The 26593-nt window shown below is 35.9% G+C and overlaps 1 protein-coding gene across 1 annotated transcript; it reads left to right on the plus strand.

The window, feature by feature from the left end:
- Window positions 1-2435: 2435 nt before the first annotated feature.
- Window positions 2436-13337, plus strand: LOC110681128. Its single transcript, XM_021856898.1, has 3 exons — window positions 2436-3227; window positions 12935-13225; window positions 13288-13337. Exons 1-3 carry the CDS (start codon window positions 2591-2593, stop codon window positions 13335-13337), a joined length of 978 nt encoding a protein of 325 aa, XP_021712590.1. The 5' UTR covers window positions 2436-2590.
- The last annotated feature ends 13256 nt before the right edge of the window (window positions 13338-26593 follow it).

The following is a 26593-nucleotide window of genomic DNA, read 5'->3' on the forward strand; positions in this document are numbered from 1 at the left end:
ACCTCGAATTTTCAAGAGCACAAATCTAGAGAACCTGACAACTGTTCGTACTGAAAATCTAATCGATTGGTCACCACCAGCGAGTGACTAGTGAGTAGCATTTTCAGCACAAATGGTTGTCTGGTTCTCTAGATTTGTGCTCTTGAAAATTCAAGCTTTGGCTTCGATGCATCTTCACGTTAAATAAAAATTTTTAGCGTGTCATTTTCAAACAACACTAAACAAGTAAAAGTCACAATTATCTCAGAATTCAATAAAGCTCAATAAGCCAGTCAATTTTGTCTAATCAGTTTACAATTGCAAATTTTGCTATAATTGTATGTTTTGCTCTCTTATTTTAAAATTATTTTGTTATTTACCTTTAGCTGGGTTAGGCCTCAGGTGTTTGTAATATTAAACAAAACGGTATATCTTAGCTATCTTAAATCTTTGAATGTAATTCAAATAAATTGAAACCTTTCCTAAGTTTTTAATTGCTCTTGCAAGTTTGATTTTAAGACGGGGTTGGTGGTCTAATGGCTACCGCTTCTGCTTCATATGCAGAAGGTCATGGGTTCAATCCCAGGCCCGTCCCTTTCCCTCAAACTTTGTACTTGTATCTTTCACTTGCTTCTATCTTCCACGCTCAATCTATCACACTCAAACCCTACTCGTTCATAGCAAACGCTAGAACCAGAAACGGACAAGAAACCGTTTCCCTCCGCTTCACTCTATCATCATTATAGCATGCCTTTCCTTACGCCTGATACATAGGCAGTCTGCTAGCCAAAGAGCAAACCTCTCTGCCATGCCTTTCCACCAACCCATACACTCCCGCATAAACTGGCGTGGACGCAGTGGTATATACGGTCTACGTGGGAGTCAGTTTAATGCATCATCAATTCTTCCCCCTTCCCCTCATTGGTCCGCATTCTGACGTGGCAGGCGCCATTGTTGCCTAAAAATAGAAAATCACCAGTACTTATACACTGAGAGTGTCTGTTAATCCCATGATTCCTTGTTAATCCTTGTTTATCGGTTGGTTCTTTGTGTAAGTGCAGCTTATCTGGCGATATTGAAGTAGCAACTACGGGCGGCCAATCAAGCTCAAGCTCAAGCTCTTGTTTGATTTTAAATATTTTTCACAATAAAATAAAAACGATATTTTTGATATCGACTCGAATACTTGAGAGAAGTAAGTGTTTTCGTTTGGAGAATGTTTGATGAGCATGATATCATTGTAATTTTAAAAATTGAGTACTCGTTCACTTGTATTTTTCAGTATTTTCGTTTGAGCATAGATGACCGTACGTAGTTGCTACTCCGTGATTGGCCAGAACAATCGAAGTTGCACAGAGATTTAATGAATGGGGCTTGGGATTAGCTTACCATTCTCAATGTGCATGAATCGAGAGCTCAAATTTAAACAGTCAATAACGGCGCCAGCCATGTCCTTAAAGTCATCGGGGAAGGGAAACAATGTTAGTTAGACAACCGTTGTGACTAGAGACCGAGTATACCTCTGCATCTCCACAGTTGTCATGGATAGGATATTGGGATAGTGGGATAAGGTAAAGATCTGGGAGTTGGTGATGCGATTCATGATATAATCATGCCTAATCAGATTCGCGATATAATGCGATTGTCAGCATTGTACGCCGAACAAGTGTTCGTCACTCGCCCACGGAAGAGCAAGCGACACGGTCAATAGATCAAACACTACTAACGATCCGCGGCGCTTTTGCATTTCACACGCGCGACATGTTTGATCCTGCCCTCATCGCCCGCCCCCGCAGGAGCAAGCGTCAAGGTCAAAGGATCAAACACAACTCACTATTGAATTTTTTAAATCTCTTTTTATAAAATAAACTTGATTTTCAACATAATCGAGAATTTTTTAAATTTTTACCTTGGTCATATCCAAATACTTTTGAAGATATGTCCAAATAAAAAGAAAAAAAAAATATTTTGTGAGTTATTTTCGATACAGTTCTTATTCTCAGTTAATGGAGGTAATATAATAATATATGAAATGTTTTTCACAGAACATGGTGGTAAATCGGAATGAGTATTCACTAACATTGAGGTCATCTGATAAAAGCTTGGGATCAGCACCCAAAGTGTGTATCAATCAAATATTTGGGATCGCTTACATTGTATACATGAAAATGCATTAGTTGCAACTTTCAATTAGATTCCCTATGACTTATTTAAGAGTACTCATAAACTCATATTCGACACAAAGGGGGATAAGGTTTGGTATGGCCAAAGACCACGATCCTATCAAATTAAAAAAAAAAACTTTGTATAAGAAGTGGTCTGACATTCCTGAAAACAAAATCAATCACACACTTTGAATGCATACATATTAATTTCATGTTAAAAGTACATTCAATTTTCAAACAAGTTTTGCTGTTTTCCAAAAGTTTTTATATTTACGAAGTTTCATCTTTTTATATATAGAACCATAGAAACGAAAGCGAAATAATATCGGATTGAAATCTATTGACCTGTGTTTGACATCAATAGAAGTGAAAATGCGACATTGACATCCGAAAAGTCGAATTAACAAAAGAAAATCCATCCAAAGTAAGGAGAATCAATTAGAACAATGGAACAGTTGGCTCATTTCGTGACGAAATCCTTCGAGTACAACAACAGTCGAGTGTTGGACATCCTCGACATGAGAACCATCGGCAGCGGGGGTGGAAACAGTCGGGCTGGATTGGGAGAGGATTTCCACAGTCGAAGCTCCGACCCGGAACTGATGTCGAACAACAGCAGTAGTGTTGCTAGTGTTGGTGAAAATGGCGACCTCGAGGAGGAAATCCACAGCCACACGTTGGCACAGAGACAGAACTCGGTGGGGTCAGGCGGTGGGGAGAATGACGATGAGGAATCGATCGATATCGAAATTACGGACTTGTCGTACAGTAGTGCTGGTGGAGCTAATGCCATGATGAATGGTGTCGGCGAGAGCGATAGAGTCAAACCGATTTCCTCGGTATCTTCGTCGGTGGTTGTGAAAAATGCATTCGGTTCCGGAAATGGAAGCGATAATAATAATGACAGTGTCATCAGCAACAGAAATGAAACTAGTGTTATTCGAAAGCATGATAATAAGTTGCTGATGATTGGACGTGATAATTCAAAAGATGAAGAAATGGAGTTAACTAGAACATCCATTACAAATAAGAAGCATGTTCCAAAGAATTGGTTGATTGCTGACTTGGTGGAGGAAAAACAAGGTAAGTTATATTTCGATTAGATTACAAATAAATGTAATTTAAAACAAATTAGATATTGAAAAATATGTTGGAAACAGGTTCATCAACCATATTATGGTTCTAAAACAAAACAAACTTCATTGTGCTTTACAGATATTTAAAAAAAATGAAAACATTTAAATTTTGGCCTGGTTTTTATAATGGCATAATTTTTACTAAATTCTACGGTGTACTTCATTGGAACTGTACACAAATTTCATTTCAATTTTTCATAATCCGCATCTAAACAACGGTTGGGTCGAACAAAACTTCGAATGCTCAAACGTCTGAAGGACAAAACGATTCCCCGTAGAAACATTGGCGGCTTTAAAACCTAGTTGCGGTAAATCAAAATTGCGCGTTTCGTCAAATCGTTCGATGCGGATAAGTTTACAATTGAGAGCAGCTACAAGATTTCCGAGTAATGAATTCATGAATCACGTATTCCAGTATTCAAGTGGTGAAACAGTCGAAGCCAAAATGTCGGTCGCCGGAGCATGTTTTCAGGGAATATCAAAAATTTTTCTAGATTTCGGAAACAGAACCATCGATTCTCAAATTATGGTAGCTCTTTACCGCGGTTTTACCTCCTACATATTGTTCCGGATAGTCAGTTCTCCGAAGGAAGTACCCACTATGTAGGTGTTTCCGAAACATAGCTTGTGATCCATCAAACTTCATGAATTTACAAACCAAGTCCATAATTCAAAAATACTGATCAATTTTTCCCCGGTTTACGATACTATTTTTTATGCATAAAAAAATCAATATTGGGGCCCAGATAACCATAGTGTAAATGCACACCTATTCAGCAAGACCAAGCTAAGGGTCGTGGGTTGTAATCCCACCGCTCGAGGATCTTCTTGGGTTAGACATTTTTCGACTTCTATATAAGCATAGACTATCTTCATACCTGCCTTACAACATACATATATATTGTAAATACAAAAACGATCAAACGGCAAAGAAAGCTCTCAGCTATTATCTGTGGAACTTCTCATCAAGAACACTAGGCTGAGAAGCAAGCTTTTAACATTTGAGAGATAAAGCCAGATAAAAGAAAAAAAAATAAGAAGTTAGAGATAAATTGTAAAAATCTTTTAATAAAATTCTCGGGATACCGACAGACGAAATTTTTGGAGGAGTATCAATAAATTTTAAGAAAATTCTAGAGCTGTTGTAGATGACATTTTTCAAGGAATGCTAGGAAAGCTTTCTGGAGACAGTTTTAAACTTCTTGATATAATACTTCTGAGAATTTTAAAAAGTTCTGATGATATGATTAAAGAGATCTTTCAATTCCTGGACTGGAGAATCCCTGAAAAAAAAAATATCATCACAGTTCTGAAAAGTCCTATGATATTTAACTAACCATCAGAAAAACATTGTAAACAAAATAAGTTATTGAATCGAAAGTAATTAGCAAATCATTAGAATTATCTATCATTAAATTGTTCGGTCGAAAACATTGATATTTTTTTCATTCCGAGCAATTTTTACAGCTTCACCAAAAATGTATTTCACATATAACATTGAGTAAAACTGGTGTCGCTAACTTTGCTAAACATCCGAGTTTGCTGAGTTGTCGGCAATTTAATTGGTTAGGATTGATTAGAACTATGCTAAAAACGTAGTAGGACTGTCAGCTGGTTGAAGATAATAGGTCTTGTTCCAACTACATTAGTAGCAGTTGACGATCAGATCTCGTTCAGTATAGACGCTTTCTATTGGATCGGAGGCTTTGCACAAAAGATTTGGTTAACAGTGGTTATATATTGTGTTGGAAACAAAGTGAAACAATAGCTAGACAATGGACGATCTCATGAAGAATAAGCTGATGTTCAGATTTCCGGATGGTGCTCCCGGCCCAAGCGTCGTGGAAATTGCGCGTTTCGTCATATCGTTCGATGCGGATAAGTTTACAATTGAGAGCAGCTACAAGATTTCCGAGGAATGAATTCATGAATCACGTATTCCAGTATTCAAGTGGTGAAACGGTCGAAGTCAAAATGTCACCAATTAAAGCTCAACAATAAAAAAATCAAATTTTCTTTGCTCAGTCTAGATTTGGAGAATGCTTTTGACAAGGTTTGCCATGAACGTTTGTGGGAAATCATGCTTAAGTTTGATATACCGCAACAAGTCGTAAACTGCATTAACAGCTATACAGCCGTTATACGCATAAATGTCCCATGTTCCAAAATATGAAACCGAGAAAAACGCGATTAAAGATTTTCGCACATTTATGCTTCATTTTGGTGAAGGTTATGACAAATTTGAAAAATTTCTTCATAATAATATGAGGCAATGGGTGTTCTTTATAGTCAAAAATTTGTTTTAGCGAAAAAATTTGAATTTCGCTATTAAATTCAAAGTGGGACGGTTATGCCTAGAAATACCGCGTTTTGGGGGAATTTCTACGCTTAAGAGTCCCACTAATTGTAGCAGACCGAATTAGACCAATCACATTGCTATTGATGGGAACTTTGACGAGAGTTTTATACCGAAAATGGAAGATGTGTATTGTAAAACCAATGTTGCGGGTCCAAACGAAGGCTCATGTGGCATGTAGCAAAGTAGAGCCGTATATGAGTATAATATAACAATAACGTAAAATTTCAAAATCATGCACGGTGCAGTATTGACAAACAGCTTTGAACTTCTATTTATAAGCAAGGATTTGAACATGGTATAAACCTCAAATTTTGTGAGGATGCTTGAGATATATCACCAGACCAGATTTCATCACCAAAACTCGTACCAATTAGCTCATATGGTTGAAATAATTGAATTTCTGTTAGATATCATTGAATTCCTTAGGAAATTGCATACATTTAGGCGTTTTCCGCGTAATTCTTGAAAATTAACTATTCGTTATTTATATAAATATTGCATTGTTAAGAATTTGGCAAGCATATTCGGATTCAGGAAGCTAAAATTTATTATGTAGAGTTGTCTTGAAAACTAACAACAATCGCATTGATAAGTGATCAATTTCACCTTGAAATGAGATCTCTCGATTTTTTATTTTAGAGATATTTTTTAGCGCTAAAATTACATGTGTTAGGAAATTTCGGTACATGAGCCAATGAGGCTCACCTTCATACTTGTTTTCCTGCATTCAGTTGTTTGACATTGTCAACATTATAGAAATCAGACACGAAAAACCGTGAAAAGTGATCAATTTCACCCGAAATTACGGTACGTCGAATGATCTATCTCATGGTGCATGTAGAACAACGATTCCGAAAAAGCAATACATAATTACAATACAATACACACAAACAATACACAATAGCACATAAGCGTGTTGCTTCTTCTGATTGGATGTACAGTTGTGTTCAGAATAATAGTAGTGAAAGCCGATTTTCATACAAAATGCTCAACATTGGCATGCTGTAACTTTGTTTCCATATGAGCAATCGGCATGAAATTTTGGCAGTGAACTACAAATATACTCAATTTCATTATCACATGATTTGAAAATTTTCACACTACCGGCTAAAAAGTTAAGCACCAGGTGAAATCGCTCAAAATAATAGTAGTTTTAATAATTTAAATATCTGCTGTATTTTGAGTTTTTTTAATTTTTTCGTTTCAACCATTTCCACCCAAGCTATAAATGTATAAACAAGCCAATATTTTATAAAATTGTTGCTGAACAAAAATTTACAAAAGAAAAACTACTATTATTTTGAGCGATTTCACCTGATGCTTAACTTTTTAGCAGGTAGTGTAAAATTTTTCAAATTTTCTGATAATGAAATTGAGTATATTTGTAGTTCACTGCCAAAATTTCATACCGGTTGCTCTTATGGAAACAAAGTTACAGCATGCCAAAGTTGTGCATTTTGTATGAAAATCGGCTTTCACTACTATTATTCTGAACACAACTGTATATCTCTTATTCATGCCAAATAGCTCACTATAGTTGCAAACACAATGCTCGACCCTGACAAACCATGATGAAATTGTGTTCATGTGAGAGTATAAAGTTAATTAGCCATGTAAAACAAAAAGTGATGAAATCTGATTTCAAACCACATTGGCGAATACAAAGCACGTGATGTGACTATAGAAAGTGCATGTCCCTTTTTCACAAAGGCACATGACAGCACGTTAGAAGCAATAGGTTCAGGTGATTACGTTTGGAGCATAAGTTAAGGTGCAGATGAATCGTAGCCAAACCTCAAGAGTTTAATTTTAGAGAACCAAACGATGGTTTAAGCTGTAAACTTGATCGATTGGTCTCTCGCTGGTGTTTATTCGAAAGAACCGCAGATATTTGAAAGAAGGGAGTCATTGTCACAGAGATCAAATTATCTGTTACGTTCATTATCACTACAGAAAAAGTTAATAAAAATCAAACCTTCAAAAGTTTCAACGTTAATCTATATAAATAAAAATGGAATGGTGTTCGTATGTCACAAAATGACTTGAGAACGAGTCAACGGACTTACCTTATTCTTCTATATTTGGGTTCTTCAAGTGTTCCGACGTGTTTGTGCGTAGGAAAAGTGTGCGAAAGTTTTTGAAATAGTCGGGAAAACGGAAGAAAACTAATCTGTCATTTTGTATAAGAGATCGCATTCCATTTTTCAACAGCCTACTTGATGGCAAGACGAAGTTTGCCGGGGTCACTAGTAGTACATATAAGCAAATATTGAATGAACAGCCTATGTTAAAAAGAATGTAAAATTACTGATGAATGTATTATAAGATATAATGTCAAACATCAAGTTTATGGCATTACATGAAAGAACAGCCTTCTTTCAAAAGAAGGAAAATCTTTGTTGTAAATTTAATCTGAGCATATTGCTAGAAAACACCCTCTTTTGAAAAATATATAATGTTCTTTTGCCTTAAAATGTCCATCAAACTACATTGGATTCGTGCTAAACTTCATTTTATAAAATTATTTAGTACAATTGTTGTTTTCCACTAACTTTTTCTTAACTAGAAACAAACTCTTTGCAAATAATGCTTGATTTTTAATAGGGCAAGGGTAACTGCAGTGATAGAAGATTTGGAGGGATGAACAGCGGATAGAATGATAATATCACAACGACATGTGTTACTAAAAACAACAAAATACCAGTGGTAATGTTCCTTCACTAATTATGTAGTGATGATAACCTACGATTACCTTTGATTATGCGAAAAAAAAAGTTTATTGTGCTTGAACCGTTGATCTTCTGATCCTTAGGCCCAAACCTTACCATCAACTCTACTTTGAGCCGATAATGATGAACTGCATGGTTCAAAGATGTGACGCCTTAATCATGGGTAACTGTGGTTTTCATAGAGTGCATTCGTGTTGGCAACCCTATGCGATTTGAGGGTATAGGGTGATACACTTTCAATTATTTCGCAGTGAAAATTAATTCCTACATGAAAATGATGTATGAACGATATGTTTGTAACACTTGGATGAAATAGATAGTTGGATTAGATACAAAATATAATAAGATTTTTATCGCAATATATATGGCAAACTGGAAAAATATATTGCTTTTTTCGAGATTTTTTGACTCATTACGTTAAAAGTATAAAAACACCCTAGTCTCTTCAGCAAAGTGATAGATTATCATATTAGCAACAGGCTAGTGGTATACTCGAAAAAAATTCAATGATATTTTTGGGTTTCAGGAACGAATTTCTATGGAAAGGTCCAAAAAAACACAAAATTTGTTTGATACACCTCTAAAACTTTACCAAATTGGCTCATTTTTGGACAGATAACTAGTTTCGATAAATAAGTTCAGAATTTTATGTGGCATGGAGATTCGGGAAACTTTTTTCAAAAAGTGAACAGGTCTAGAGTATATGAGTATGTGAGTCAATGTGGTTATACAGGTTGGTAAATGCTGGGCATGGCGTACCATTGGGTACCTTGTGTGCCTGAAGGAATAAAATAGACCCCTTGAGTGGTTCATAGCCTCCAATTATAAATGTTCCTGTGCTGATGTATTTTTACGGCAGGCTTGGAGGGCTTGTCACCCCTAGATTTCCGGAGGACCATTCCCCCTAATGTTTGGAGGACCATAGTGCACAGTTTAGCTTAGAGTTCTTCTCTGGCACTTGGATAATGATCAGCCGCCCCTGACATGGGGAATAGACGCTCAAGGTTTGCAGAAGCAAACCGAGAGGGGAGGGGGAAGGGGGCCTCCCTGTCAGCACATGACCGAAGTTCTCATCTGGGTTGATTACCCCATCATCTCTTAGGTTGTTCGAACCCCGGCCATTACCACGAGGAGTTAGGGATAGGGCAGTAGGTTGAGGACCACACGAAGGGGTATATTTTATTCCTTCAGGTACGCGAAGTACCAATGGTACGCCATGCCCAGTATTTACCAACCAAACGATAATGTGGCTTTCAATTTTCAATTAGTTGTAGTTTTGAAAAAAAAAATTGTTAACATGAATGCAACGTCATACCACACAAAAATACTAGCAACAGAAAAATTGTGATTAAGACATGAGCTCAGAAAACCACAAACATCAAAATATATACATAGTCAAGCAAGTTGCTGAAATTAGATAAAGTTTTCCGTCGAATGCTTCTGGATGCATCCAATTTCATTCATTTTTCAAAAAGTTTCAAGCATTTGAATTTAGGAAAAAATTCACCTAACTCAATAATTTAGCCTATCCCCTGTACAACACCTGTTTTAGAACACTATTGAGTGAAACAGGCAGTGTTCCACATGGGATGTAAAGCCAAAGAAAAGAGATGTTAAATAACAATTTGACACAGCACAATGAGTCCTATAAATGTAGGATTTTATTTGCATCAGTTTCTGGAAAATACATAGTGAGACAGATATGCGTAGAAATTCAGTAACGAGACAGTTATGCGTAGAAATTCAACAGTAGGACAAATTGACTTGGTATGCTTTTCATAGAGTGTTCGAATAAAGTATTTTTTTTATATTGTTTTTTAATAATATAGGTTAAAATAGACTTTTTGGCTACAAAAACTATAAAATGACAAAATGTAACATGGGACAATTATGCGTATAACGGGCAGTATACAAAAATGCTTTTTCTAAAGTTTTAGTAAACGGGTTTTTGATAAAGTTTTCAATCCCGGGAACATTTCCCGGGAAATGAGATTTCCCGGGATTCCCGTTTCCCGGGATTTCTGTATTTTCCGGGTAGTTCTATTCAAAAAGGATTGACCATCCATTTTCAAACCAAAACGTATAATTTACTTTTCATATAATTCTAACCAATTACCTTACTAGATCACTATTTATACTAAGATATTGATTGTTTTTTTTTTTGTAATCAAATAGTTGTTGTTAAAATGGATAGCTTTTTGACGATATGTTTTTTTTTTCAAAAAAGATTATATGCTATACAAAAAGATTATATGCTATACAAGGATTTTTCGAGGGATCATCCATGAATTAAGTACGCTCATAAAGTTTTCATGGATTTAACCGTCACATTTTCCATCGTTAGACTCTAGTTGGTTTTTATTCAAGTGCTTGAAAGGTTTGATTTAATGTTGGTACAGGTCGAACTCGATTATTCGTTGTATGGATTTTTTTTCACTCCGGATAATCGAATCTTCCTTATAATCGAATCACTAAAAAAATATTAATATCTGCATTGACAGAACTTAAATATTATCTTTTTTCGTTGTTTTATTTATATAATGCAGTGACGTTGCCAGAAGTTATTTTTAGGAACATTAGGGGTCTTGGGAAGAAATTATTTTGACCGGCATACGAAACACCTCTTTTTCATACCCTTTTTTAAACTACATCCAAAGCTGCAAAACCATTCATATTGTATGTTGCAATACCAAATTATCTCAAATTTATGCATAAAATCTCAAAAACAAGAATATCAAAGAATAAACTCCGGATAATCGAGTCTAAATGTCCGGATCATCGAGTCCCGGATAATCGAGTCCGTCCTGTACATATTATTTGTTCTTCATACGATTTGTCAAGAATAATCTCCACATGGACTCAATATCATAATTTGTGTTGTTCTGAAGCCTAGCGCACACAACGAAATCAATAGATTTTTTTTGAGAAACATAAATGTATTACTTAAAGGTAGGTACCATACAAGTTTACTGGTATAAAAAAATATAACAAAAATACGAATAATTTAAAAAAAATCATCAAATTTGCATTATATTCACGATTTTTAAAATTCCCGGGATCCCGGGATTTCCCGGGAAATGGCAAATTTATTTCCCGTTTCCCGGGAAATCTGAAAACTCTAGTTTTTGACACAATCCTTTGAAATAGAGAAATCAGTACGACAATGTTGTCCTTTGTCAATGTTACTTTTCACGTTATACATTAACCCATTAATAAGACATTAGATAAAAGTTTATCAGGAATTCTGATTTTGAACAGATTTGTACGTGTTCTTGCTTTTGCAGATGATTTGACTTTGATCATTAGATCTGACCATAAAATTGATGCAGTGATGGGAAATTTAAATTATTTCCCTAAATTCGCTGGAATAATGCTGAATTTACGGAAGTCAGGTTTTTTGCGTTTTAATAATTGAGTGATAGAACCACAGAAGGTCTCTGAAAAAGATGAATTGAAAATTTTAGGTATTTTTATTGGTACCAATTACAGCAATGCAATTATGTCATAAATGCGTTTATGACATACTTGCTATAAGGCTTTCCCAAATCAACGCAATTTTTTCAATGACGAAAAAACGCAGTGATTCCGTCGTTGTGTCTCTGCAAGCACTCGTATATGATGCTATCTAGACCAACGCGGAGAAAATCGCATCGAAATCATGCCTCCGTGGCTTGGGCACGCTCGCAAAACTGTACTAGCAGCGAAACAACAACGAAATCGAGGCGATGTTTTGTCGCTGTCGCTGAAAATGAATGAATTGTGAATAATTACCAATTGTCAATAGGGGCCTTCCTTAGCCGAGTGGTTAGAGTCCGCGGCTACAAAGCAAAGCTATGCTGAAAGTGTCTAAAGGCATAAAGTATCATCGTACCTGCCACGCGATGTACGAATGCGAAAATGACAACTTTGGCAAAGAAAGCTCTCAGTTGCAATTATGACAATTGACTTAAAATCAAATGCAGCCAATTACACGGCGTAGTTAACGTCATGCGGTCGTGTCTTGTACACAATACTCACTGATTTTTTTCACTTTACACTGAAGTATTTTACTTTGAAATCCAAAATTCGGAAAAAGCTTCCAAACCAAATGACAGATCTCCCTTAAAACCTTAACGTAATGAATACTCACAATCACAGCGCCTATCATCCTATCATCTGCAAAAATCTATCGCACTGTTGCTAGAGTCAGTCCCAGAATGGACCGAAGTTGTGTCCATAGTAGTTCTACGTCAACCCCGCGGTAATGTAACAGACATTACCCACCCCAATCTTTTCTAGAAAATCTAAGAGTAGGGTCTTAAAGTCCTGTCTCAATTTAAGTTCCAAACGCTGAAGATTAGGGTAGAAACACATGTTTACTCAATTTTTTAAATGTTTCTAGTCCGAAACACGTTTTTTCCCGAACTTTGTGGTTGGACAAGCAAAATGGCCGGAAAATGGACACTCAAATCGTGATACAATATTCTACTAAGTGTTATTATGACTAAAATGTTTAAAAACATCAGTTATGTACTTTTTTAATTTGTTCAACAAATTTATTCTACTAATCATTATCCATATTTTCAGACAAACATCCCAAAGCAAAACAAGACGTTGCCTTAAACCTGGTCCGTTCGGAGACCGAACCCAGCTACAAATCATCCGACATGAGTTTGCTAGTCCGACCGAAACCCGCCTCCGAACTGCTGAAACAAAGCGTAGATCTAATCAACGGCGGTGGTCACAGCTACCCTCCACAACCACTGACACCTATCCCGCCACCCGCACAAGGGGGCAGCGAGCACGACGGCAACGGTTACCATCATCCATCGCATCGCACTCACACTGGCAACCACACCGACAACGATTCCGACACAGGTAGGCAAACGAGAATGTCTTGACTTAATCAAAATGAAAGCATGATTTATTTAATCAATTAGCACCTACCACTCGGCAAATTGCTAACCGTTCTTCAGGAAGCGCGGATTAACGGGGTGGGATGGGTAGGGAATTCAAATTAATTTATATTAGATCTGTCTTAAGTCATCAATTAGAAAGCGCAAAAGATGAGTTACAAAAGTTCAAGATACTTTTCATATGTAAAATGAATTGGCAACAAAATCAACAAAAAAGGGAACACTCTGTGTTTCATGAATAAGTACCCAATTAAATAATTAGAAAGAAGCGATAGTTTTATCATTGAAACAATAGAAAAAATGAAATAGCCCAAAAATATATTTTTATTGGTAAATTTATAAACATCAGCAATAAATTGAAAATAAACATTTGAAATTTCTATACAAATTTTATATAACAAAAAAAATATCACTGAAAACATTATAATGTTTCAAGAAAAAATGAAACAAGCAATAAATAATCAAAATTGTACAATAAGTATCAAAACAAAGCATTTAAAAATTGGAAAAAACGTCAATGCAAAAATAAAAATAAGCTTTCAAAATAAAAAGTGGAAAATGCAAAAACTGATTGCTATTTATAACATTTTGAATGGTATCTCATATTTTTTCCTTTGAAAACTTTAGTGCTTATTTTCAGTTAAGTTAATCTTGAAAAATATTTAATGCAAAATGCTAGTTTTCGATTTTTGTTGCCTTATTCACGATTCGGCGGAAAAGGTCTACGAAAGAATATATTATTAAATTTCATTTTGGATTTTTTATTACTAATTCATACCCAATTATTGCATTGGTCATTGTTACTAGTTTTGACTAGTGATGGTGGCTCTTTTCCTAGGGCATGATAACATTTTCTCCTGAAATAAATTACAGATTTAAGTATTTCTTAAAATCATTACTCTGTTTCATTTCAAATAATGTTAGACAGGGTTTCGAGTCATCTTGAAACTAAATAAGATATCAACAACATATCATATGTGTTTAATATGAGGTTTTTTATTGGATTTTTAATAAGAAATAAAATAAGACAAAATATAAAATATTATTGTTACCTTTCATGGCATTTAAATACGGATTTTTCAACCCCAAATGTCCACAGCATTTGCGTTCGATGGTCACCGATTAAGATCAAATTCTGGCCAAATGTACATTTGTTTGAAACATGCAGAAAGCCAAATTTCTATGCCTACCCTCGGCCCAAGTGATCACCCGTTTTTTGACAAAAAAAAAACATAATTTTGCTCACCTCTTTAAATTTTTATCTCCGAAACTATAAGAAATAGCGATATACGACTTTCAGCATAATTGAAGCTAATCTTTTGAGGAGTCCAGACAAACTTGGATGCAGTGGTTTTTTTTATTGTCGTTAGTTTCACCTCATTTTATCTGAACTCTTTTCAATTTACACCCCACCATATGCAGATCGTTCAGATAAAAGTTTAAATTTTGAATTAAATATTTAAGGCAAAGTTAATGTTTTCAAATCTACTTGGAAATTAAATAAGATTATTAAATTATTGGAAATTGGAAATGAAATAAAATTATTTTTTATTTTATGAATTGTAAATAATCTCAAATAATATCAAACTAAGAAAACATCAAAACAAATCAAAACCCATTGTAAAAGCATATTATTATATATACGATGGATTTCTTCAAGTCTGAAAACCGCTGTATTAGAGAGTAAAGAACTACTTGGGCACCTGCATGATTCACTTTGGAAAGTAGGGGTTTTCTCTGCCAAATTATCTGAAACTTTGCAATAAGAATCATAGTGTGGCCAAATATGAGCCCGATAACTTAAAAACTTTCCGGAATAAATCAAATGTGCCAAGAATAGAATGCGGCTCCCTTCTAGAAATCTAGGCACATAATTAGGTATTTTATTTTATTGATTATCCTACAAAAGAACATTTCCGCACTTGAACATCGAAAAATTTCTATTTTGTACTGAACAAGACTAGTGTATGAATCATGCACGCAATCACTGAGATACTTTGTTAAACCTTATTAAGTATGCATCTCAAATTGCTGCAGAATGAAGTTTTATGGCCTTCGTTGATGAGAAAATAATTTCATTAGGCCAGTGATTACAATTTCTTCACCGGCGCTATATTCAAATTCAAAACCCATAAACATTCCCTCATTACCGTTGTTCTCAAATTCCTATTTCTGCTCGATGAACTTCTACACCCTCCGCTTAAAACCGGGAGTTAATATCCCATGGTGCGAATGGCTGCGAAAATGCGTGTATACTGTTGTAATTGATACACCATTCAGTATTTGGCGCCCCATAAAACTCGAAAACGCAAACCGAACAAGCATATTGTCTTCTGGTTTTCCATTTCATGAAGTGCACAGCTTCTCCGACAAACCAGCGGGTAGTCCGGCTGCTTTCGGTACGAATTTTAAATCAAGTTTTTATCAACTTTTTGGCGTCTATAAAGTAACCTTGTTCGAAAAAATTTCCCCTTCGCAACTTGTATGTACGAAGAATGCGAGACGTAGCGATACTCTGTCCGTCCCATACCCTTCAGCTTCGGGCCAAAGTTTAGACTATTATTGTGCTAAATTGATATAAATTGCATTACAAATCATCATGAATAAAATATTTTGATCTGGCTCGGTTGGTACTGCTTACATGCGTGGCGTGAATTGCTAGTATCAGAAGAAACTGTTTCCCTTAGTTTGTTGGAAAATTTAGCACCAGCAATACGGACGGACATTTATTTTTTGTTGGAGTGGTGAGATTTCTGGGGCAAGTTGAAAGATCTGATTAGAGTGTAACGTTGCGTAAAGTTGATATGAAACGACCGTGAATTTTGGATGTTTATGCTGAAATCTTTTATTACTAAAAGGCCAGATCTAACACTTCGAAGTTTGAACGCTTAAACAAAGTTACACAAAGTTGACTATCATTCAAGCAGAATAAAGCTCATCAAATTTGATTCAATATTCCGATAATGTCTAATTTATCAATTCAAAATTAACAATTTGATGTTTGGGATCGGAATGCATTAAGGTAGGGGAAATCAGGGTAAAACCGACACTGTGGGTAAGCTCGACACCCTTTGTTTTTTCATGTTTTGAGCAGTTTTTTATAAAGTTTCCACCACGCTTTATCTTAACTTGTGAAATGTTGTGTTTCAAATGACATTACAACTGACGCTACCAATAAACAACAAAATCATATTGGATAACATAGAAGCAACAGCAGTTGCAATATTTCGCTATTGTTCTTTAGCTATTTCGCATGTGGAATTTTTCAAATGTCATTATTTGTTCTCCGTCTACATCACCATTTACTACACGGATAGAAATCAGAATCCAAAAACAAGATTATGACTCATGATATCATGATTCCAGCGTGTTTTCGTCTTATGAAAATACACCATGATTTGGACTCATGATATCATGAGTCAGATTGCCGTAACGCAACACACGCGTTAGGTTTTTGTAGCTGATTGCTCGGAATCATGATTCAAATGCCAAAAATGCTGAGTCGCGCATCCGTTTATGATCGACAAAATAAAAAAAAAGTCAAAAATAGCATATATTGAGATTCGAGCCAAGAACCTTCCGATTGTGAGCCACGTACTCAACCACTCAACCACTTCGTCATCTTGAATTGAGAGTGATCGATACGAATGAGATGAAGCAAAGTGCGCCGCTTAGTGTTTTCACACTGGATGTTACGCTTATGAGGAATCATGATTATGACTCCAGGTAGGGACGTTTCGATACTTTCGATATATCGGAATATCGATATTTTGCTTTCGATATTCGATATTTTGGTATCGATATTTCCCATTCAATATATCGGAGATATCGATATTTCCTTCCGATATATCGTACGCAAATATAGGGAAACAATTTCCAGATCCAATTCTTGGCACTTTTGATTCACTTGAGCAGGGGGGTTTTTTAAAAGCTACAAAGCTCATTTTTGGCCACAAGATGCGTCTTACTGAAGTGCATCTTTCTGCAAAGTTTCAGACAATTCGGCCGAGAAAAACCCTCCATGCCAAAGTGAATCACGGAAGTGCCCAAGGGGTTCTGCACCCTAAAATTTATTTTTAGTATTTCAAAAAGCAGTTACCGTTCAAATTGTACTGTCATGTCCCTTAACAGAAGATGCTTAACCCCTCTACCGGACGCTTCATTTTTTACCGCTAAAAAATATTCAAATCACGATAACTTTTTTGTTTCTCAATATTTTTGCACCATTCTTTCACAAGTTCTTGAAAAACTCTCCTAGTTTCGATATTGATAAAAGGTCATCTGGATCCAGAGATTCAAAAATTTCTTCGCGTGGCCACGACTCACGTAAATATCTCAGGCTACATAATTTTTAGCGTATTCGGATATTCACTCCTAGGAATGATACATGTAATGCGAGTGTGTTGTGAAAAAATGAAGCAATTTGGTGCAGCCGTCTCTGAGTAATGAGCATTTATGTTTCTTGTACCACGCTGGACAAATAAAGATCCTGAAAACTTCAAAAAACCTCATATCGTAATTTTCAGATTTCTCCAAGAATATTGAACCGATTTGTATGATTTTTCCAGGGTAGCTCCTTATTACCTGGTATTGTATAGTACATGCTTTATTTTATTTTTTTGATAAATTGATAAAAATCAAAATAACCGCCAAAAACATTTTATATGGAGAATGTCGGTCCCCCAAGGAACATCGGAATATCTCCAAAACAAGATCACCAATTATTAATATCGACACGTACTCTCAAATTAGAAGAGTTTTTAAAGATATTGTGAAAAATTGAGCAAAAATATTAAGAAACAAAAAAGTTATCGTGATTTGAATACATTTTTGGCGGTAAAAAATGAAGCTGCCTGTAGAGGGGTTAAGTCCAAAACGGTTAAAATACCAATAATATTGAATATTTGAAGATTTTAATTTGAATCTTTGGAAACTAAACAACAGGTCACTAAGCGATAAAGGAAATTTTGCTCCATTCAAATATATCATATGATATTCCGATATATCGATATTTTGAATCAATATATCGGTGGTATCGATACTTTGATTCGATAATCGTATCGAATCAAATATCGATACTTCGCAATATCGGAACGTCCCTAACTCCAGGAACCATGATTTGTGATCCTGATATTATGACCTAATCAATTTATGAATTTCATGATTTGTAAATCATGGTGTGGGGATCAGATTTTTATCCGTGTATTATTACGTTGATACAACATAAAGGAGAATTTTTTTTCGGTTTTTCTACAGCTGAAAACTCTATTGAAAAATAAATGTCCACTCGGGGTAAGATTGACACTTTCATTTGGGGTAGAATCAACACCTTTCTTTGCTTAATAATCTTACTTCAGGGAATCTTATGTGAGCCTTTATTTTCGAATTACAGTGAAATTCACGGATGGCGAACTTGTTAACATGTAAAATATGACACTATATGACTTATAGCCTGTGGCTTAAAAAAAATATATTTCTATGTTATCACGTTTTAACTTATTTGATGAAGCTTGAAGAAATTTTTCTCATTTAAAATTGAAGAATTAATAGAATTTTATGCAAGCGAAAAAAATATTTTCACATAAATTAATCTTATTGTTTATTTACAAACCATGAGGTTCGACAGTTTTTATTATCTAAAAATAATTACACTTCTCTGTTTTGTTAAAATAAAACAGTATTTATTTTCACAACCAATCATTCGCTATAACTTCATCTTCGTAAGCATTCCATGAACGCAAATTAAATATATCCATGTGTATTCACCCCAACTTCATAATCTTAGCATGGGACATTTGAAATATTTACATATATTTAGTAGATCTTTGGCCTCTCCTCAATATTTTACGTAATATGTGAGTAATCCTTTGGAGGAAGGAGTCATAAAAGTCATGTTTAAGCATTCTTTTAAAAATGCATTGTGATGGCAATGTTCACAACGTATAAATTCTACCCAAAGTGGATGTGTCGGTTTTACCCCAACAGGGTATCGAATCGACACTGTCGATCTCACCGGCACTCTCAATTGTCTCAGCTAAAAATGATGAAATATCAATTTGATTTAAATCAATATATAACCTTTATATATCATTCAGCGATAGTAAGGATTGATAGATTTATAACCAATATGTGATTCTACAACAATTTTAGGTTCGTTTAACAAGCGAAAGTACACAAATTTTATCAACAAGCTTAGGGTGTCGGTTTTACCCCGAATTCCCCTATACCGAGGCAAGTTGAGACGAGTGAGATTAAATTAAATGCAACATTTCGGAAATAATGGTAATATATTTTAGTAAACTTTCCTGTACTCTGAGTTTATTTAAACTTCAAAGTAGATGCTCCAGTAGGAAATTTATCCAGTTAGGTAACACCATAAAAATTTACTGTTTCGCTTTGCCCCAGGCGTTCCTAAATTAATTTTACACCGCTAGCGCATGTCTGAAAAAACTTGAAACTATTGAGCTACTGGTTTGGAGCCCTGATAAAGGTGGAGGGTGGATGGTCATAGCTATCAATATGACCGTGGTCATCATGTAAAGAACAAACGGTATGCTGTATCGTGCAAGCACTAAAGAGGCAGTCCTTCTAGTTCGATGTAATAGCGCAATTCTGGTTAGGTGGCCTCTCGAAGTCTCTTCACCTTCTTGGTGAAAGACAAAAGTAGCAAACAGATTGATTTTACGGCATCATACACGGCAACGAACAAATTACAACGATTGGAAAGTCTGATCTTGGAACGTGAAAACTTTGAATTAACCCACGCGTGTTGGGCTTCTGGCTCGTGAACTGCGGAATGTTGGCGTGAAATACGCTGACCGAAAACTGAAGAACGTGAATTACGAGCGGTGAATCCCATCGCCAACACTTCATTCAAGTATCACATCTACTACGACGGCGACAGAGCAGTACGTGGTGTTGGCTTCATAGTGATTGGGAAGCAAATGAAGCGAGATATTCGGTGGAAACCGGTAAGAGACCGAATCTGTGTGTTGAAAATGAAGGGCAAGTTCTTCAACCATTGCCTCATCAGCGCCAACGAACAAAAAGACCGATGACATGAAGGATGAGTTTTATGAGAGCCTGGATAAGGCCTACGGAGAGTGCCCAAAACAAGATGTCAAGATAGTCAGAGCGGTTCCACGCGAAATCGTCCATAAAATGCTGAAATCTGACATGTACCATTCCGATTTGGATGAAACTGCGCAGATGTATTAAGTATATGAAACGAAAGTTATCTCATATAATTGGGGATCGTTTAGAATCGAGAGTAACTTCTGATAAGGGCGTATGTATTTTTGGCACCACCATTTAAAAAAAAATTGTACCTCGGAAACCGTTTGTTATAGAGAAATAGTGTCTGAGGAGGGATGGTAGACAATCAAATAGGCTTCGTAAAAAAAATATACACTGAAAAAAAAATACTTTTATTTTCATGAAAAAATCAAAATTAAACCTTAAAACACAAATTGCAAAAAATAGGTATCTTCGATTTTTTTCATTTTTTTCTGTAAAATTTCAATGTAAAACCAGATGTTTTAAGCACAGAATAAAAAAGTTTTTCTAAGAGCAACTTTTGGTGCATTTCTGAAAATTCAATTTCTGGACGTAGAAAAGACGTCTTGAAGCTGTAATATGATTCTTAAACCAAAAACAATTCAAAATGCTAATAACAATGATCTTCCTAAAACTAGCCGTTTTCTAGATATTTAGGATTCAATTGTATTAATATCATGAAACTAAAGAAAATACGCCCGTTTCATAAGTTACTCCAGATGCTCCACCAACAATGTTACGTTTATCTCTTTCCACATTAATATCCCATGTTTTAAGGGCAGTTTCAACATGGTGCAACTTAAAATAAAAAAGTTTTTCTAAGGGCAACTTTTAGTGTATTTCTGAAAATTCAATTTCTGGTTATAGAAAAGGCGTTTTGATGCTGCAATATGATTTTTTATCCAAAAACAATTCAATATTCTAATATCAATGATCTTCCTATAAGTTACCGCTTCAAGATATTTGGGATTGAATTATATTAAGGCGATCGTCTAATGGGTTTGAGCGATTTGAAATTTGTATGGGAGCGAAGGCGTTATGCTGACTTTAGACCATTGGGCTGCTTAAACCTAGCCGAATTTGGTCATATAAAACCTTTCACGCTACGAGGGATCATGTTTCCTTCAAATCGTGGAAAAAAGTTTTCCAGAATTTTCCTTGGTTTTTCCAGCTTACTTCGGCGAAACAAGCAAAGTCGGGAAAATTTTGCCATTGAATGACTTTCCACGTGTATTGCTCAAAAATTATCGCGGTGACCTATATATTTTTGGACATGAAATAGTTTGTATGAATCATTGGAAGCTGATTGATGAGTTTTCTAGAGAAATAGATATAGTTTTCCCGGAAAATTCATGGTTTTCCATTGCGTGCCAAAACGAGAAAATACAGCATATATTGATACTAAAAAGTTTAACACAATTGCCCAAAACAGAAATTTGAAGTATAAGCATTTGATATCAAATGAAAACTGAACTGTATTTTCAGCTTTCCTCGTGGTTTTCCACGATTTTCCCAAATAAGAGTAATATTTTTTTATCATAACTCCTGCCTGTTTGTATATGTGAGTAGTGGTACATGGTCTTTGTCCATTGATTTCTCTGAGAAAATACGATATATGATCAAATTTTTTTCGATGTTTCCATCGATCATAATGTCCTCCACAAGATTGTGGCGAAAAACCTGTTGGTTGCATATAAAATATAGCTGAAAACAGTAATCATAATATTGTGCATTTTTTTCGCCCATGAATTTATTTACGAATGGGAGAATCAAAGCTGAACCATAAAGTAACGCCCGTTTGTTGCGCGACAAACCTCACATGTATTGGTATATACGAGGGGATGCCTGATAGTATTGCGCTCTGAAACAAATATTTGGAACGTCATGACTTTTTCTGTGCAATACTTGACATGCATAAGAGATGCTTTATTGTAATCAGACTCCTATATCAGGTTGAATTGAATTGTACTTTGCAGTCATTCAAATAGTGGATCGATATTGACCTGAACATAACATGTAAAACCCAAATTTTTGTCAAATTTTGGTTGATGGATTTCTGCTAAAATATTGCAGGTTTTGACTGCCTTATCTTTCACAATATGATAACGAAAAATTGATGGACTGGTTTTGTACGTATTGTACGGTTACATTAAATACATTGAAATAAATTTGTCATACATAGTCACATGTTGTTGTTGTTTATGCTTGTGATTTGTGTCAAGCCAGGAGCTAATGTCATTGACTCAACGGAAACTCGTTTGTAAAGATCAAGAAACACATGTTTTTGATATGTAATTCTTTGTTCGCCAGTATTATAAATAATCCATCAACTCACCCCTCATATGCTGCATTATGTTGCATACATCCGCTGCAGCATCTCGATGCAACGGCTTTTGTCGCACGCAAACAACCATACAAAAGAAAGGCATCTCCTTTCATATGGGCCTGACTCATTTTGTACAATATAAGTTTGCTATATTATGAACAATTATTTTTCGGAAATTGTGTCGTAAGAGTGAAACAATTGATAATTATTATCGTTAGTGATGTTTACAGGGTTATTCTTATCAGATGAGATAATTTTGTATAGGCATTGACAGGAAATTGTTAAAATAAATTACGTCCTATTCATATTAGCTACTGTAATCGTGTCCTGTGCTCTACGGTATGGCAATGGCACGGCATGGCACCGCGAGATACATCGCTCGTTGAAGCTTATTCGTACTTTCGAAAACATGCTTTCATTTTCATTTCAAACTATACGCTTAGAAAAATATACCACCGCGTTTGTTATTTTCGCTCAGAGATAAGTAAATCCATATTTGGGGTCGTGATGTGAAAGAACAAAATAATTAGCCTCGTTCTGAGTGAAAATTACAAACTCGATGTGTATATGTTTGAAGGGGGTGCAAAATTCAATTTAAAATATAATGTTTCTTGTTAAAATAGCAACAGAGCAATAGAATTGACAAGCTTTTTTTCGATTGCTTTAGTGTTTCTTCACCGAGGCAGAACCACCTTCGCAGTTATTGATTGAAACCTATCTGTTACAAAGTTGCCTTTTTTGCGTTCGTTCAACGCTAGAAACTGATTTCTAGGAATTGCCATTACCAAAATACTCTAGGGTATAGACCATCTGGGGATCGAACCCAAACACACTTTGCTTTGCGATATATCCGCGAGCGTAGACTTTTAATTACTAAGGAAGATACTTCAATTATTATCAGACTTCTAGAATTTATTCAACTATTTATCAATCGAAATCCTTATAGAAAAGCCAGTGTGTCAGTAAATTGGACTTTGGATTAAAACGTATACCTATCTCCGATGAATACGACATTTTGTGTCGCATAGATAGCCTCTAGTTTAGTCAATTTGTCAAATTTCAGCTTAGCTCAGCTTAGCTTAGACTGACTACACATATCAATGGTTGCTATTCCGTGATTGACCGAAGTCAGTGAAAATGCACAAAGAATCAACTAGAAGTTCAGCTGGGATTGGCCATAATCTTCTTCAGTGTGCATAATTCAGTGCCTCTATTTATACAAGGTCAATAACGGCGCCGGCCACGTCCTTGCAGTCAGGTGGGATTGAGGGAAGGAATGTTAGTGTGTAACCTTTGCTATTTGGAAACCGTGTTTGCCTCTGCATCTCCACAAAGGTTACTGGGAAGGATGTTTGTTAATGAGGAGGATCGTTGGGTCAAAGGATTCACTTTGATAAGCGATTAGACCATGGTAAACAATGATTTGTGAGATATATACATGCTTATACGTAAATATAATTGTTCATATAATTTCTATGTAGAGGAAAATTATGCCGACACTTGAGGTGACGAACCATTCAGAGTTTGTTGAACAAATACCTAAATGTAACATTCCTACAGCTGTCAGTACGAAAGCATGTGTTATTATATTTTACTCATTTGAAAAGAAACAAAAGACTCAATTGGTTGGGACATCATAGAACACTCTTATTCTTATGCCGACACTTACAGTGGCGAACCATCCAAAGTTTGTTGAATAAAGTGAACCTTTCGCAAGTCTACACTTGTAGTGTCGAATCATTCAAAGTTTTTTTAATTACAAAAATAAAGGTATATAAGGGGTGTTCCGAAAAAAAAAAATGTTAAACATAAATAAATCATGAATCAGAGTTTGTGTCGACACTCACAGTGACGAACCATCAATAGTTTGTTGAAACATCATATTTACATCCCACCATTGTAACGATTAAATGTGCAGTCATACATATTTTATAGATTAGAAATAGTAGCATGAAACGAGCTCACCAATTGATCCGTTATCCTTGACTGAGCAGCCACAATCCACTTTCAGCTTCACTCGTTTGCTCGGCTAGCACTCAGAAAAAAAAAGGCGCGCGACCCGAAAAAAAAAACACGGACGACAGCTCGGGCTTTCTTGACGCACTGCCCAGGAGCAAGCGTCAAGGTCGTCGAAAGATCAAAACGAACGAACCGATCGCGGCACTTCCTAACTTACTCCAACCGAACTCCCGATCACGCCACTTTTTCACTTACGAGATCGACGCGCGACATGTTTGATCCTGCCCTCGTCGCTCGCTCCGTCAAAAGCAAGCGTCAAGGTCGAAAGATCAAACAGAACTCCAGGAGCAAGCGTCAACGTCGAAAGATCAAAAAGAACTCTTTAGTCAATTTGTCAAATTTCAGCTTCAAAGTGATAATATTGAGAAGTCAAATAAATAACTAAGTTTACGCAAAACAAATAGCTCCCTTATATTTTTCCTATTACCATTGATATTTATGGTTTTTTATCTGTTTGTTTCCATTTCTACATCGACTGAAATATATCTTCGAGGATTTCTGGAATACTTTCATTGTTGCGGACTTCCACTTGCATATTCTATATTCAATGCAAACAGTATATTTCTATAACGAAGTATGAAGAAGGACTGCTGGAGATCTTCACAGCCATATCTGACAACAAAATACTGGTGATATTCACAAAAATGTGGTTTTGAAATAACCCATCATTTTTTTCTCTTTTCCTGAATTTACGAAATACTGGTAAAAGCTGAAGAGTTCTATAACATATTTTGAAGCAGGACGGGAACTTCTGAGATTATTGAAGTTTTTTTTTGGCAAAGGGTCCGTTCATTAATTACATGTTTTTTTCTATATTTATTTATTTATTTATTTATTTATTTATTTATTTTATTTACTTCGTCTTCAGCATTGCTGTACAGACTGTATTGGTCTTAATGTAATGCAATAACCTTATTCTAGCTTTCGAACTTATTTCTACTCACATCAAAGTCAAAAACATCAACATTTAACAAGTTAAAAACATCTTTCCATCGGGTGATTTTTTCCCAAAATACCGTACGATGTCTTGCGGTCCAGGAACAACGAACGTGGGGCGGGATCTCCGAGCCGGAACAAAAAGTCGCTTGTTGCAGAAATCAGGGCAATCCAATTCCGACATCGTCAAGACATCGAAAGCAAACATTCTTGGAGAATACACGACGGTTGTTCGCAAAGGCTTCGAGCTTGATAAGTTCACAGCGGTTCTCGTACGGAGGCAGTCTGAGCGGATCGTTCCATGGTAGTCTCCGTAACGCAAAACGCATGAAACAACGTTGCACCTTTTCTATGCGAGTAATATGCGTTTCTTGATATGGTGCCCAGATTTGAACAGCATATTCGAGAAGGCTGCGAACAATTGCGCAGTAAACGGTCTTCAGGGGCGTACACATCTTGAAAGTCGGATGCATTACGAGGCGAATGAAACCCAGCATGCGAAAGCTTTCGTTGTTGTCTTTGAGATGTGTTCAGCGTAATTCAGCGTTCGATCCATTATCCACTCCCAGGTTCCTTTTTATCGACGTTATTCACGTCTCAATCAGCTTGACATTGACCGTATTCTGGCAGTGGCTAGTTTGAAGGCTGCCAATTGCGACCGTGATGTTAGTGAAAGCTTTATCACTTTGCCACTTCAAACGCAATTCGTTTCGCTATCCCGTCATCTTACTTCACGCAGCGTGCTACAGCGTCGATGTCTTGCTGAAGAGCAGCACAGTCGACCATGGAACTGATGATACGGTATAATTTCAAATCGTCTGCGTACATAAGGTGCTTCGAGTTCAGTCGATGACTCAAGTCGTTGATGAACAAAATGAAAATCAAAGGACCGAGGTGGCTACCTTGCGGCACGCCAAATGGAGTAGCGAAACTAGTTGATTTGGTGGATCGTAGATTAACAAAGGCGGTTCTGTCTCGTAGATATGATCGTAG

The sequence above is a fragment of the Aedes aegypti genome, unplaced genomic scaffold (genome assembly GCF_002204515.2).
Source record: "Aedes aegypti strain LVP_AGWG unplaced genomic scaffold, AaegL5.0 Primary Assembly AGWG_AaegL5_hic_scaff_446_PBJ_arrow, whole genome shotgun sequence".
Classification (NCBI taxonomy): Eukaryota; Metazoa; Arthropoda; class Insecta; order Diptera; family Culicidae; genus Aedes; species Aedes aegypti.

Coding starts and splice junctions, on each gene's coding strand:
- LOC110681128 (XM_021856898.1), top strand. CDS start 2,591: ATGGAACAGTTGGCTCATTTCGTGACGAAATCCTTCGAGTACAACAAC. Junction 3,228..12,934: donor CTTGGTGGAGGAAAAACAAG/GTAAGTTATATT, acceptor CCATATTTTCAG/ACAAACATCCCAAAGCAAAA. Junction 13,226..13,287: donor CGACAACGATTCCGACACAG/GTAGGCAAACGA, acceptor TTAATCAATTAG/CACCTACCACTCGGCAAATT.